At 43.5% G+C, this 16,458-nt stretch overlaps 1 protein-coding gene across 2 annotated transcripts in view; it reads right to left on the reverse strand.

Annotated features, from left to right (window-relative positions):
* Positions 1 to 16,458, reverse strand: part of pdcd6 (programmed cell death 6) — a 51,543-nt gene that overhangs the window by 13,197 nt on the left and 21,888 nt on the right. For both annotated transcript variants that reach the window (XM_083654750.1, XM_083654749.1), the window contains exon 3: positions 13,255 to 13,299. In XM_083654750.1, coding sequence (XP_083510876.1) covers positions 13,255 to 13,299 — 45 coding nt within the window. The remainder of the gene's footprint in view (positions 1 to 13,254; positions 13,300 to 16,458) is intronic.

Raw genomic sequence — 16,458 nt, forward strand, 5'->3', positions numbered from 1 at the left:
ATCCCTTTAAGAGAACTGTGAAGTGAACAGTGTGGGTCAGAGAGAGAGAGACATATCCCTTTAAGAGAACTGTGAAGTGAACAGTGTGGGTTAGAGAGAGAGAGACATATCCCTTTAAGAGAACTGTGAAGTGAACAGTGTGGGTCAGAGAGAGAGAGATATATCCCTTTAAGAGAACTGTGAAGTGAACAGTGTGGGTCAGAGAGAGAGAGACATATCCCTTTAAGAGAACTGTGAAGTGAACAGTGTGGGTCAGAGAGAGAGACATACTGTATCCCTTTAAGAGAACTGTGAAGTGAACAGTGTGGGTTAGAGAGAGAGACATATCCCTTTAAGAGAACTGTGAGGTGAACAGTGTGGGTCAGAGAGAGAGAGACATATCCCTTTAAGAGAACTGTGAAGTGAACAGTGTGGGTTAGAGAGAGAGAGACATATCCCTTTAAGAGAACTGTGAGGTGAACAGTGTGGGTTAGAGAGAGAGAGACATATCCCTTTAAGAGAACTGTGAAGTGAACAGTGTGGGTTAGAGAGAGAGACATATCCCTTTAAGAGAACTGTGAAGTGAACAGTGTGGGTCAGAGAGAGAGACATATCCCTTTAAGAGAACTGTGAAGTGAACAGTGTGGGTCAGAGAGAGAGAGATATATCCCTTTAAGAGAACTGTGAAGTGAACAGTGTGGGTTAGAGAGAGAGAGACATATCCCTTTAAGAGAACTGTGAAGTGAACAGTGTGGGTCAGAGAGAGAGAGACATATCCCTTTAAGAGAACTGTGAGGTGAACAGTGTGGGTTAGAGAGAGAGACATATCCCTTTAAGAGAACTGTGAAGTGAACAGTGTGGGTTAGAGAGAGAGAGACATATCCCTTTAAGAGAACTGTGAGGTGAACAGTGTGGGTTAGAGAGAGAGACATATCCCTTTAAGAGAACTGTGAAGTGAACAGTGTGGGTCAGAGAGAGAGAGAGACATATCCCTTTAAGAGAACTGTGAAGTGAACAGTGTGGGTCAGAGAGAGAGAGAGACATATCCCTTTAAGAGAACTGTGAAGTGAACAGTGTGGGTCAGAGAGAGAGAGACATATCCCTTTAAGAGAACTGTGAGGTGAACAGTGTGGGTTAGAGAGAGAGAGACATATCCCTTTAAGAGAACTGTGAAGTGAACAGTGTGGGTCAGAGAGAGAGAGACATATCCCTTTAAGAGAACTGTGAAGTGAACAGTGTGGGTCAGAGAGAGAGAGACATATCCCTTAAGAGAACTGTGAAGTGAACAGTGTGGGTCAGAGAGAGAGAGACATATCCCTTTAAGAGAACTGTGAAGTGAACAGTGTGGGTCAGAGAGAGAGAGACATATCCCTTTAAGAGAACTGTGAGGTGAACAGTGTGGGTCAGAGAGAGAGAGACATATCCCTTTAAGAGAACTGTGAAGTGAACAGTGTGGGTCAGAGAGAGAGACATATCCCTTAAGAGAACTGTGAGGTGAACAGTGTGGGTCAGAGAGAGAGAGACATATCCCTAAGAGAACTGTGAAGTGAACAGTGTGGGTCAGAGAGAGAGACATATCCCTTTAAGAGAACTGTGAAGTGAACAGTGTGGGTTAGAGAGAGAGAGACATATCCCTTTAAGAGAACTGTGAGGTGAACAGTGTGGGTTAGAGAGAGAGAGACATATCCCTTTAAGAGAACTGTGAGGTGAACAGTGTGGGTTAGAGAGAGAGACATATCCCTTTAAGAGAACTGTGAAGTGAACAGTGTGGGTTAGAGAGAGAGACATATCCCTTTAAGAGAACTGTGAAGTGAACAGTGTGGGTTAGAGAGAGACATATCCCTTTAAGAGAACTGTGAAGTGAACAGTGTGGGTTAGAGAGAGAGACATATCCCTTTAAGAGAACTGTGAAGTGAACAGTGTGGGTTAGAGAGAGAGACATATCCCTTTAAGAGAACTGTGAAGTGAACAGTGTGGGTTAGAGAGAGAGACATATCCCTTTAAGAGAACTGTGAAGTGAACAGTGTGGGTTAGAGAGAGACATATCCCTTTAAGAGAACTGTGAAGTGAACAGTGTGGGTTAGAGAGAGAGAGACATATCCCTTTAAGAGAACTGTGAGGTGAACAGTGTGGGTCAGAGAGAGAGAGACATATCCCTTTAAGAGAACTGTGAAGTGAACAGTGTGGGTCAGAGAGAGAGAGACATATCCCTTTAAGAGAACTGTGAAGTGAACAGTGTGGGTCAGAGAGAGAGAGACATATCCCTTTAAGAGAACTGTGAGGTGAACAGTGTGGGTTAGAGAGAGAGAGACATATCCCTTTAAGAGAACTGTGAAGTGAACAGTGTGGGTTAGAGAGAGAGAGACATATCCCTTTAAGAGAACTGTGAGGTGAACAGTGTGGGTCAGAGAGAGAGAGACATATCCCTTTAAGAGAACTGTGAAGTGAACAGTGTGGGTCAGAGAGAGAGAGACATATCCCTTTAAGAGAACTGTGAAGTGAACAGTGTGGGTTAGAGAGAGAGAGACATATCCCTTTAAGAGAACTGTGAAGTGAACAGTGTGGGTCAGAGAGAGAGAGACATATCCCTAAGAGAACTGTGAGGTGAACAGTGTGGGTCAGAGAGAGAGAGACATATCCCTTTAAGAGAACTGTGAAGTGAACAGTGTGGGTCAGAGAGAGAGACATATCCCTAAGAGAACTGTGAAGTGAACAGTGTGGGTCAGAGAGAGAGACATATCCCTTTAAGAGAACTGTGAAGTGAACAGTGTGGGTTAGAGAGAGAGAGACATATCCCTTTAAGAGAACTGTGAAGTGAACAGTGTGGGTCAGAGAGAGAGAGACATATCCCTTTAAGAGAACTGTGAGGTGAACAGTGTGGGTTAGAGAGAGAGAGACATATCCCTTTAAGAGAACTGTGAAGTGAACAGTGTGGGTCAGAGAGAGAGAGACATATCCCTTTAAGAGAACTGTGAAGTGAACAGTGTGGGTTAGAGAGAGAGAGACATATCCCTTTAAGAGAACTGTGAGGTGAACAGTGTGGGTCAGAGAGAGAGAGATATCCCTTTAAGAGAACTGTGAGGTGAACAGTGTGGGTCAGAGAGAGAGAGACATATCCCTTTAAGAGAACTGTGAGGTGAACAGTGTGGGTCAGAGAGAGAGAGATATCCCTTTAAGAGAACTGTGAGGTGAACAGTGTGGGTCAGAGAGAGAGACATATCCCTTTAAGAGAACTGTGAAGTGAACAGTGTGGGTTAGAGAGAGAGAGACATATCCCTTTAAGAGAACTGTGAAGTGAACAGTGTGGGTCAGAGAGAGAGAGACATATCCCTTTAAGAGAACTGTGAGGTGAACAGTGTGGGTCAGAGAGAGAGAGACATATCCCTTTAAGAGAACTGTGAGGTGAACAGTGTGGGTCAGAGAGAGAGACATATCCCTTTAAGAGAACTGTGAAGTGAACAGTGTGGGTCAGAGAGAGAGACATATCCCTTTAAGAGAACTGTGAAGTGAACAGTGTGGGTTAGAGAGAGAGATATATCCCTTTAAGAGAACTGTGAGGTGAACAGTGTGGGTCAGAGAGAGAGAGACATATCCCTTTAAGAGAACTGTGAGGTGAACAGTGTGGGTCAGAGAGAGAGAGAGACATATCCCTTTAAGAGAACTGTGAAGTGAACAGTGTGGGTCAGAGAGAGAGAGAGACATATCCCTTTAAGAGAACTGTGAAGTGAACAGTGTGGGTCAGAGAGAGAGAGAGACATATCCCTTTAAGAGAACTGTGAGGTGAACAGTGTGGGTTAGAGAGAGAGAGACATATCCCTTTAAGAGAGCTGTGAGGTGAACAGTGTGGGTCAGAGAGAGAGAGACATATCCCTTTAAGAGAACTGTGAGGTGAACAGTGTGGGTCAGAGAGAGAGAGATATCCCTTTAAGAGAACTGTGAGGTGAACAGTGTGGGTCAGAGAGAGAGACATATCCCTTTAAGAGAACTGTGAAGTGAACAGTGTGGGTTAGAGAGAGAGAGACATATCCCTTTAAGAGAACTGTGAAGTGAACAGTGTGGGTCAGAGAGAGAGAGACATATCCCTTTAAGAGAACTGTGAAGTGAACAGTGTGGGTCAGAGAGAGAGACATATCCCTTTAAGAGAACTGTGAAGTGAACAGTGTGGGTTAGAGAGAGAGACATATCCCTTTAAGAGAACTGTGAGGTGAACAGTGTGGGTCAGAGAGAGAGAGACATATCCCTTTAAGAGAACTGTGAAGTGAACAGTGTGGGTCAGAGAGAGAGAGACATATCCCTTTAAGAGAACTGTGAAGTGAACAGTGTGGGTCAGAGAGAGAGAGATATATCCCTTTAAGAGAACTGTGAAGTGAACAGTGTGGGTCAGAGAGAGAGAGACATATCCCTTTAAGAGAACTGTGAAGTGAACAGTGTGGGTTAGAGAGAGAGACATATCCCTTTAAGAGAACTGTGAAGTGAACAGTGTGGGTTAGAGAGAGAGAGACATATCCCTTTAAGAGAACTGTGAGGTGAACAGTGTGGGTCAGAGAGAGAGAGAGATATATCCCTTTAAGAGAACTGTGAAGTGAACAGTGTGGGTCAGAGAGAGAGAGATATATCCCTTTAAGAGAACTGTGAAGTGAACAGTGTGGGTTAGAGAGAGAGACATATCCCTTTAAGAGAACTGTGAAGTGAACAGTGTGGGTCAGAGAGAGAGAGACATATCCCTAAGAGAACTGTGAAGTGAACAGTGTGGGTCAGAGAGAGACATATCCCTTTAAGAGAACTGTGAAGTGAACAGTGTGGGTCAGAGAGAGAGAGATATATCCCTTTAAGAGAACTGTGAAGTGAACAGTGTGGGTTAGAGAGAGAGAGATATATCCCTTTAAGAGAACTGTGAAGTGAACAGTGTGGGTCAGAGAGAGAGAGACATATCCCTTTAAGAGAACTGTGAAGTGAACAGTGTGGGTCAGAGAGAGAGAGACATATCCCTTTAAGAGAACTGTGAGGTGAACAGTGTGGGTCAGAGAGAGAGAGAGACATATCCCTTTAAGAGAACTGTGAAGTGAACAGTGTGGGTCAGAGAGAGAGACATATCCCTTTAAGAGAACTGTGAAGTGAACAGTGTGGGTCAGAGAGAGAGAGATATATCCCTTTAAGAGAACTGTGAAGTGAACAGTGTGGGTTAGAGAGAGAGAGACATATCCCTTTAAGAGAACTGTGAAGTGAACAGTGTGGGTCAGAGAGAGAGAGACATATCCCTTTAAGAGAACTGTGAGGTGAACAGTGTGGGTTAGAGAGAGAGACATATCCCTTTAAGAGAACTGTGAAGTGAACAGTGTGGGTCAGAGAGAGACATATCCCTAAGAGAACTGTGAGGTGAACAGTGTGGGTCAGAGAGAGAGAGACATATCCCTTTAAGAGAACTGTGAAGTGAACAGTGTGGGTTAGAGAGAGAGAGACATATCCCTTTAAGACAGGGCTATTCAATTGGCGGCCCGCGGGCCGAATCCGGCCCGCCAATCAAGTCCGACCGGCCCGCGAATGAGTTCCCAAAAAAAAAAAAAAAAAAAAAAAAAAAAAAAACTTTTTTTTTTTTAAGATTTTTTTTTTTTTTTTTTTACAATTAAACCTCATTTACTTATTACACTCGACTGGTTGTTTTTCAGATGTGATGTGAATCTAAAGTGAACTAAACAAGTCAGATCCACTATAAATGTTTTTCAGTAGATGCTGTGATGTAGCCACAAGAAAGGTGCAATATTCATGTTTTTCAGAAGATGGCGATGTGATGTTGCTAATCAAGAAAGATGCATTATAAATGGTGTTTCAGGAGATGTGTGATGTTGCTAGCTATAGGTTCTAAACAAGAAAGGTTCAAATGTTTACAGTAGTTTTCCTTTCTTGCTGCACTACAATGTTACAATGCTGTGAGACAGAGCTAAACACAAAAGATGCAATATTAATAGTTTTTCATGAGATACTCAGTATTTAATACGAATACTAATACTAATAATAGAAAAGGAGAACATACTGAATAATGACATCACAACAGTATAATCCTAATGTTAATTTAAAATTAAATATTCTTCTAAATATGGATAAAAGTCCAAAAAAGATAAAATCTTCTTCGACGCTGCCCTTGCGGGCAGCGTCGAGTTTCCATTCCTTACAGCACCCCCTACTTAATAATAGTTCCAGCGCGGCTGCGAAAATGTGGTGGCGCATTGTGTCAAGTGTACATATAATGGCTCGGGGAACGGTCCGGCCCCCGGTCCCTTAGGTTTCTGACAATGCGGCCCCCTGAACAATTTAATTGAATAGCCCTGCTTTAAGAGAACTGTGAAGTGAACAGTGTGGGTCAGAGAGAGAGAGACATATCCCTTTAAGAGAACTGTGAAGTGAACAGTGTGGGTTAGAGAGAGAGAGACATATCCCTTTAAGAGAACTGTGAAGTGAACAGTGTGGGTCAGAGAGAGAGAGACATATCCCTTTAAGAGAACTGTGAAGTGAACAGTGTGGGTTAGAGAGAGAGAGACATATCCCTTTAAGAGAACTGTGAAGTGAACAGTGTGGGTCAGAGAGAGAGAGACATATCCCTAAGAGAACTGTGAGGTGAACAGTGTGGGTCAGAGAGAGAGAGACATATCCCTTTAAGAGAACTGTGAAGTGAACAGTGTGGGTCAGAGAGAGAGACATATCCCTAAGAGAACTGTGAAGTGAACAGTGTGGGTCAGAGAGAGAGACATATCCCTTTAAGAGAACTGTGAAGTGAACAGTGTGGGTTAGAGAGAGAGAGACATATCCCTTTAAGAGAACTGTGAAGTGAACAGTGTGGGTCAGAGAGAGAGAGACATATCCCTTTAAGAGAACTGTGAGGTGAACAGTGTGGGTTAGAGAGAGACATATCCCTTTAAGAGAACTGTGAAGTGAACAGTGTGGGTTAGAGAGAGAGAGACATATCCCTTTAAGAGAACTGTGAAGTGAACAGTGTGGGTCAGAGAGAGAGACATATCCCTTTAAGAGAACTGTGAAGTGAACAGTGTGGGTCAGAGAGAGAGAGAGACATATCCCTTTAAGAGAACTGTGAAGTGAACAGTGTGGGTCAGAGAGAGAGATATATCCCTTTAAGAGAACTGTGAAGTGAACAGTGTGGGTTAGAGAGAGAGAGACATATCCCTTTAAGAGAACTGTGAAGTGAACAGTGTGGGTTAGAGAGAGAGAGACATATCCCTTTAAGAGAACTGTGAAGTGAACAGTGTGGGTTAGAGAGAGAGAGACATATCCCTTTAAGAGAACTGTGAGGTGAACAGTGTGGGTTAGAGAGAGAGAGATATATCCCTTTAAGAGAACTGTGAAGTGAACAGTGTGGGTCAGAGAGAGAGACATATCCCTTTAAGAGAACTGTGAAGTGAACAGTGTGGGTCAGAGAGAGAGAGACATATCCCTTTAAGAGAACTGTGAGGTGAACAGTGTGGGTCAGAGAGAGAGAGATATCCCTTTAAGAGAACTGTGAGGTGAACAGTGTGGGTCAGAGAGAGAGAGACATATCCCTTTAAGAGAGCTGTGAGGTGAACAGTGTGGGTTAGAGAGAGAGAGACATATCCCTTTAAGAGAACTGTGAAGTGAACAGTGTGGGTCAGAGAGAGAGAGACATATCCCTTTAAGAGAACTGTGAAGTGAACAGTGTGGGTTAGAGAGAGAGAGACATATCCCTTTAAGAGAACTGTGAAGTGAACAGTGTGGGTTAGAGAGAGAGAGACATATCCCTTTAAGAGAACTGTGAAGTGAACAGTGTGGGTCAGAGAGAGAGAGACATATCCCTTTAAGAGAACTGTGAAGTGAACAGTGTGGGTCAGAGAGAGAGAGATATATCCCTTTAAGAGAACTGTGAAGTGAACAGTGTGGGTCAGAGAGAGAGAGACATATCCCTTTAAGAGAACTGTGAAGTGAACAGTGTGGGTCAGAGAGAGAGAGACATATCCCTTTAAGAGAACTGTGAAGTGAACAGTGTGGGTCAGAGAGAGAGAGACATATCCCTTTAAGAGAACTGTGAAGTGAACAGTGTGGGTCAGAGAGAGAGAGACATATCCCTTTAAGAGAACTGTGAAGTGAACAGTGTGGGTCAGAGAGAGAGAGACATATCCCTTTAAGAGAACTGTGAAGTGAACAGTGTGGGTTAGAGAGAGAGACATATCCCTTTAAGAGAACTGTGAGGTGAACAGTGTGGGTCAGAGAGAGAGAGACATATCCCTTTAAGAGAACTGTGAAGTGAACAGTGTGGGTCAGAGAGAGACATATCCCTTTAAGAGAACTGTGAAGTGAACAGTGTGGGTTAGAGAGAGAGACATATCCCTTTAAGAGAACTGTGAGGTGAACAGTGTGGGTCAGAGAGAGAGAGACATATCCCTTTAAGAGAACTGTGAAGTGAACAGTGTGGGTCAGAGAGAGAGAGACATATCCCTTTAAGAGAACTGTGAAGTGAACAGTGTGGGTTAGAGAGAGAGACATATCCCTTTAAGAGAACTGTGAAGTGAACAGTGTGGGTCAGAGAGAGACATATCCCTTTAAGAGAACTGTGAGGTGAACAGTGTGGGTCAGAGAGAGAGACATATCCCTTTAAGAGAACTGTGAGGTGAACAGTGTGGGTTAGAGAGAGAGAGACATATCCCTTTAAGAGAACTGTGAGGTGAACAGTGTGGGTCAGAGAGAGAGACATATCCCTTTAAGAGAACTGTGAGGTGAACAGTGTGGGTCAGAGAGAGAGACATATCCCTTTAAGAGAACTGTGAGGTGAACAGTGTGGGTTAGAGAGAGAGAGACATATCCCTTTAAGAGAACTCTGAGGTGAACAGTGTGGGTCAGAGAGAGAGAGACATATCCCTTTAAGAGAACTGTGAAGTGAACAGTGTGGGTTAGAGAGAGAGACATATCCCTTTAAGAGAACTGTGAGGTGAACAGTGTGGGTTAGAGAGAGAGAGACATATCCCTTTAAGAGAACTGTGAGGTGAACAGTGTGGGTCAGAGAGAGAGAGACATATCCCTTTAAGAGAACTGTGAAGTGAACAGTGTGGGTCAGAGAGAGAGAGACATATCCCTTTAAGAGAACTGTGAAGTGAACAGTGTGGGTCAGAGAGAGAGAGACATATCCCTTTAAGAGAACTGTGAAGTGAACAGTGTGGGTCAGAGAGAGACATATCCCTTTAAGAGAACTGTGAGGTGAACAGTGTGGGTTAGAGAGAGAGAGACATATCCCTTTAAGAGAACTGTGAAGTGAACAGTGTGGGTCAGAGAGAGAGAGACATATCCCTTTAAGAGAACTGTGAAGTGAACAGTGTGGGTTAGAGAGAGAGAGACATATCCCTTTAAGAGAACTGTGAAGTGAACAGTGTGGGTTAGAGAGAGAGACATATCCCTTTAAGAGAACTGTGAGGTGAACAGTGTGGGTTAGAGAGAGAGAGACATATCCCTTTAAGAGAACTGTGAGGTGAACAGTGTGGGTCAGAGAGAGAGAGATATATCCCTTTAAGAGAACTGTGAAGTGAACAGTGTGGGTTAGAGAGAGAGACATATCCCTTTAAGAGAACTGTGAAGTGAACAGTGTGGGTCAGAGAGAGAGAGACATATCCCTTTAAGAGAACTGTGAGGTGAACAGTGTGGGTTAGAGAGAGAGAGATATATCCCTTTAAGAGAACTGTGAAGTGAACAGTGTGGGTCAGAGAGAGAGAGACATATCCCTTTAAGAGAACTGTGAAGTGAACAGTGTGGGTTAGAGAGAGAGACATATCCCTTTAAGAGAACTGTGAGGTGAACAGTGTGGGTTAGAGAGAGAGAGACATATCCCTTTAAGAGAACTGTGAGGTGAACAGTGTGGGTCAGAGAGAGAGAGACATATCCCTTTAAGAGAACTGTGAAGTGAACAGTGTGGGTCAGAGAGAGAGAGATATATCCCTTTAAGAGAACTGTGAAGTGAACAGTGTGGGTCAGAGAGAGAGAGACATATCCCTTTAAGAGAACTGTGAAGTGAACAGTGTGGGTCAGAGAGAGACATATCCCTTTAAGAGAACTGTGAGGTGAACAGTGTGGGTTAGAGAGAGAGAGACATATCCCTTTAAGAGAACTGTGAAGTGAACAGTGTGGGTCAGAGAGAGAGAGACATATCCCTTTAAGAGAACTGTGAAGTGAACAGTGTGGGTTAGAGAGAGAGAGACATATCCCTTTAAGAGAACTGTGAAGTGAACAGTGTGGGTTAGAGAGAGAGACATATCCCTTTAAGAGAACTGTGAGGTGAACAGTGTGGGTTAGAGAGAGAGAGACATATCCCTTTAAGAGAACTGTGAGGTGAACAGTGTGGGTTAGAGAGAGAGAGACATATCCCTTTAAGAGAACTGTGAAGTGAACAGTGTGGGTCAGAGAGAGAGAGATATATCCCTTTAAGAGAACTGTGAAGTGAACAGTGTGGGTCAGAGAGAGAGAGACATATCCCTTTAAGAGAACTGTGAAGTGAACAGTGTGGGTCAGAGAGAGACATATCCCTTTAAGAGAACTGTGAGGTGAACAGTGTGGGTTAGAGAGAGAGAGACATATCCCTTTAAGAGAACTGTGAAGTGAACAGTGTGGGTCAGAGAGAGAGAGACATATCCCTTTAAGAGAACTGTGAAGTGAACAGTGTGGGTTAGAGAGAGAGAGACATATCCCTTTAAGAGAACTGTGAAGTGAACAGTGTGGGTTAGAGAGAGAGACATATCCCTTTAAGAGAACTGTGAGGTGAACAGTGTGGGTTAGAGAGAGAGAGACATATCCCTTTAAGAGAACTGTGAGGTGAACAGTGTGGGTTAGAGAGAGAGAGACATATCCCTTTAAGAGAACTGTGAAGTGAACAGTGTGGGTCAGAGAGAGAGAGATATATCCCTTTAAGAGAACTGTGAAGTGAACAGTGTGGGTTAGAGAGAGAGACATATCCCTTTAAGAGAACTGTGAAGTGAACAGTGTGGGTCAGAGAGAGAGAGACATATCCCTTTAAGAGAACTGTGAGGTGAACAGTGTGGGTTAGAGAGAGAGAGACATATCCCTTTAAGAGAACTGTGAAGTGAACAGTGTGGGTTAGAGAGAGAGACATATCCCTTTAAGAGAACTGTGAGGTGAACAGTGTGGGTTAGAGAGAGAGAGACATATCCCTTTAAGAGAACTGTGAGGTGAACAGTGTGGGTTAGAGAGAGAGAGACATATCCCTTTAAGAGAACTGTGAAGTGAACAGTGTGGGTCAGAGAGAGAGAGATATATCCCTTTAAGAGAACTGTGAAGTGAACAGTGTGGGTTAGAGAGAGAGACATATCCCTTTAAGAGAACTGTGAAGTGAACAGTGTGGGTCAGAGAGAGAGAGACATATCCCTTTAAGAGAACTGTGAGGTGAACAGTGTGGGTTAGAGAGAGAGAGACATATCCCTTTAAGAGAACTGTGAAGTGAACAGTGTGGGTCAGAGAGAGAGAGATATATCCCTTTAAGAGAACTGTGAAGTGAACAGTGTGGGTTAGAGAGAGACATATCCCTTTAAGAGAACTGTGAAGTGAACAGTGTGGGTTAGAGAGAGAGAGACATATCCCTAAGAGAACTGTGAAGTGAACAGTGTGGGCCAGAGAGAGAGAGACATATCCCTTTAAGAGAACTGTGAAGTGAACAGTGTGGGTTAGAGAGAGAGACATATCCCTTTAAGAGAACTGTGAAGTGAACAGTGTGGGTCAGAGAGAGAGAGATATATCCCTTTAAGAGAACTGTGAAGTGAACAGTGTGGGTTAGAGAGAGAGACATATCCCTTTAAGAGAACTGTGAGGTGAACAGTGTGGGTTAGAGAGAGAGTAACTGCTCACACTTGACTAACCAACGCCCACATCAAAAGACTGTTATGACGGAGGTTGTGAAACTGCTCGATTCCCCCACCCAAACCTGCCTCCCCCCACCCAAACCTGCCTCCCCCCCACCCCTCCACCCCTCCACCCCCCGCAGTTCAATCCAATTACCTCCCAACAAAGAGGGAGTGTTATCGCAAGATATGCTTAGTGCTGGGAGAACATGAAACAATGGTTTGCTGCCTATGGTAGAGTGGGAAGGATTTATAGGGATTTATTCTGCAAGTCAAGTCACACAATAAAAGAGGAATAAAGTACATAGGAGACTCGGGGAAATATTTTTAACATATTTCTGCTGTTTAAACCAAAAAATGTGGATGATAAATATTTCCTCAGAAGTGATCAAATAAACAAGTGAGAAACTAAATCAAGCAGCTTATTTCACATTCCCAGTAGCAAACCTTAGGGCTGTCCTCCACTCAGGATTCTGACAGTCCAATCCAATTCGACTGTCCAATACGAATATTCGATACAAATAAATTAAACATAAAAATAAGAATATCTTCAGTGATTATTTCGACCAGATTAACAGTCAATGCAACAGAGTGATGGGGACATATTTTTGAGCATTTAAAGATCTGTAAGAGACAGTATACACTACAGTATGACTGTATATGATCATGCAAGAATTGAATTGCCGATGCCAGGCTATTGGATAAAGGATTTGTCTGAATAATGAGAGAGGCAGGACACATATATTTCTTTTTTTAAATTAAGCTCTTATAACCCAATTTTTTAAACATTAAAACAACATGTAGCCTACATGGATAACATATTAAACAGTTATTTAGCCTATTTCTCAAAAACTAATAGGCCTAAATAAATCTAAACAATAATAAATTAACAAATGAAATTAAGATTGGAATTTAGATGGGGGGAAACGGCTGCTGGACTTGAGGAATCTCCATCGACTCAGGGGGCTCTGGACTGATTATTCGACTATTCGACTTTTAGAGGACAGCCCTAGCAAACAGCCGATCTAAGCATAGTTAATACTGCAGAGACAGCAAGCTAGTTTTCAACTCATAAATCTACCAATTACATTTCAAAGTATAGGGACTTAACCTGAAGTGCAGATTGCAGATGGTTTATGAGTATAAACAGATCAATATTTGGAGTCTAAGGCAAGAGGCAGCTGCCTTTTGAGACGAGCTTCCCATTTCCGTCCAAATGTTGTTTTCTCCTCCTTTTACTGAGAGCTGCAGGTTTCAGCTGGACCAGGAGCAATGTGTTTCAGCCATTTGATTAGTCAAAACGAAATGAATTGTGTCAGTTGTCATGGAGAGGAAACAAATAAAAGAATGGTTGGTGTCGACTCAGAGCAGAAGTCAGCTGAGCAAGAGTGAGTCTGGCATGTCAGCAGATACTTACATATGATGGAGCGGACGGTCACTGGGTTAAAAGGAGTCCATGTGCCTGTGAGACAGAAGAACACTGGTTAAGAGCATGGCAGTGAGACAGAAGAACACTGGTTAAGAGCATGGAAGTGAGACAGAAGAACACTGGTTAAGAGCATGGAAGTGAGACAGAAGAACACTGGTTAAGAGCATGGCTGTGAGACAGAAGAACACTGGTTAAGAGCATGGAAGTGAGACAGAAGAACACTGGTTAAGAGCATGGCAGTGAGACAGAAGAACACTGGTTAAGAGCATGGCAGTGAGACAGAAGAACACTGGTTAAGAGCATGGCAGTGAGACAGAAGAACACTGGTTAAGAGCATGGAAGTGAGACAGAAGAACACTGGTTAAGAGCATGGCTGTGAGACAGAAGAACACTGGTTAAGAGCATGGCAGTGAGACAGAAGAACACTGGTTAAGAGCATGGAAGTGAGACAGAAGAACACTGGTTAAGAGCATGGCTGTGAGACAGAAGAACACTGGTTAAGAGCATGGAAGTGAGACAGAAGAACACTGGTTAAGAGCATGGAAGTGAGACAGAAGAACACTGGTTAAGAGCATGGCTGTGAGACAGAAGAACACTGGTTAAGAGCATGGAAGTGAGACAGAAGAACACTGGTTAAGAGCATGGAAGTGAGACAGAAGAACACTGGTTAAGAGCATGGAAGTGAGACAGAAGAACACTGGTTAAGAGCATGGAAGTGAGACAGAAGAACACTGGTTAAGAGCATGGAAGTGAGACAGAAGAACACTGGTTAAGAGCATGGCAGTGAGACAGAAGAACACTGGTTAAGAGCATGGAAGTGAGACAGAAGAACACTGGTTAAGAGCATGGAAGTGAGACAGAAGAACACTGGTTAAGAGCATGGAAGTGAGACAGAAGAACACTGGTTAAGAGCATGGAAGTGAGACAGAAGAACACTGGTTAAGAGCATGGCAGTGAGACAGAAGAACACTGGTTAAGAGCATGGAAGTGAGACAGAAGAACACTGGTTAAGAGCATGGAAGTGAGACAGAAGAACACTGGTTAAGAGCATGGCTGTGAGACAGAAGAACACTGGTTAAGAGCATGGAAGTGAGACAGAAGAACACTGGTTAAGAGCATGGCAGTGAGACAGAACACTGGATAAGAGCATGGAAGTGAGACAGAAGAACACTGGTTAAGAGCATGACAATGAGACAGAAGAACACTGGTTAAGAGCATGGCTGTGAGACAGAAGAACACTGGTTAACTCATTGAGTGCCAATGACGACTAAAGTCGTCAATTCAAATAGTAACGTAGAGTGCCAATGACGACTAAAGTCGTCAATTGCGTTTTTTGACGGTGGGACGTGGATCAAAGCCTGATGCATCTCCTGTAAAAATATGGGGGATGTTGAAGGTGTATAAGCTATTTTACGGACCCATTAGGTGGCGACAGTGCTCTCCAGATTAGAGAAAGGTGAGGAAAAAAACAGTGAAGAAGCCGTGGGGACACGGAAACCGATGCATGCTGTAACGTTAGCTGTGCCTGTGAACAGCAGCCAATCTGCTCCCACAATTGAGCCTTTCTGTCTGTTGCGATAGCCCCTCCACATGATTAGTTGCCAGAAAAGGAGCACCCGACACCAGCGTCTTTCTGAAAAGATAAATTATTCTCGGCTGGAAGCGCTGGGAGCCGGCGACAAAAACGGCGGAGCGCTCTGAAAATAGACCTGGGTGTAGCGCACTTTGAAACGTGCAGCGGAAAATTCAGAGCAGAGAGCCACCAGAGACACTCCCACGGAGGAGGGGTTTGCAGTTGAGGGGGGTGGGGCACACAGGGCACCATAAAACACCGACCCAGACAGCAGGCTCGATGGACAGATTGGCAAACCCAAGCTAGAATATCTGATGCCCACCAGCAGTAAATCAAGACCAGCAAGAAGGTGTAGGGTCTGCGCACGCAGGGGCCAGCGCTGCTGGTTGCAGCTAAAAAATATTATTTTGCCATCAAAATTTCTTTGGTTTCGCTGTTTTATTGAAGGAAATTATTTTTGAGGTGTCACTACATCAGAAAATATTAGCTTCAGAGTCAGTGATGTGCTTGAATGCTTCATTTCACAAAAGGCTCATTATCTCAGCTTCTAGTTTGAAACGTCTGTTTTTGATGAAACCAACCTATCTTCTACTGCTGATAACTAAAGAACGGAAAATGATATCAATAAACTTTTTTTTGCTGATGATACAAGAGAGTCTCATCGTTCTTTGGGTGTGTTTGGTGTTTACATAGTAATATCACACAATATTCTGTGGGTCTTGAGAAATCACTGAAAACGCTCTGAAAGGGCTGGCACTGGGAGCATCCGTTTTCCAAAAGTGGCTGGCACTCAATGAGTTAAGAGCATGGAAGTGAGACAGAAGAACACTGGTTAAGAGCATGGCTGTGAGAGAGAAGAACACTGGTTAAGAGCATGGAAGTGAGACAGAAGAACACTGGTTAAGAGCATGGAAGTGAGACAGAAGAACACTGGTTAAGAGCATGACAGTGAGACAGAAGAACACTGGTTAAGAGCATGGAAGTGAGACAGAAGAACACTGGTTAAGAGCATGGAAGTGAGACAGAAGAACACTGGTTAAGAGCATGGCAGTGAGACAGAAGAACACTGGTTAAGAACATGGCAGTGAGACAGAAGAACACTGGTTAAGAGCATGGAAGTGAGACAGAAGAACACTGGTTAAGAGCATGGCAGTGAGACAGAAGAACACTGGTTAAGAGCATGGAAGTGAGACAGAAGAACACTGGTTAAGAGCATGGCAGTGAGACAGAAGAACACTGGTTAAGAACATGGCAGTGAGACAGAAGAACACTGGTTAAGAACATGGCAGTGAGACAGAACACTGGTTAAGAGCATGACAGTGAGACAGAAGAACACTGGCAGTAAAATCTGAGAGTTGTTTCAATTGTTGAGTATAAAATAAAGAATGGACTAGCAAAATAGGAGGCATTCCACAACTTGCACTGCATTCACCAGCAATGCTGATGTGTCATGTCAGTGTGCCATTACTACTAGCCTAGGCTACCTATTGTTTAACCACCAACTATATGCTAAGTTTGCGGTGATATTTGCTAAGATGTGGTGTCCTTTTGTGGTGATATTGTTGTGCTTTGCTGTAAGATCTGCTGTAATACATTATGCTGGCTTCAGGCCACACCGC

Source organism: Poromitra crassiceps (assembly GCF_964638095.1).
Source record: "Poromitra crassiceps genome assembly, chromosome: 2".
Classification (NCBI taxonomy): Eukaryota; Metazoa; Chordata; class Actinopteri; order Beryciformes; family Melamphaidae; genus Poromitra; species Poromitra crassiceps.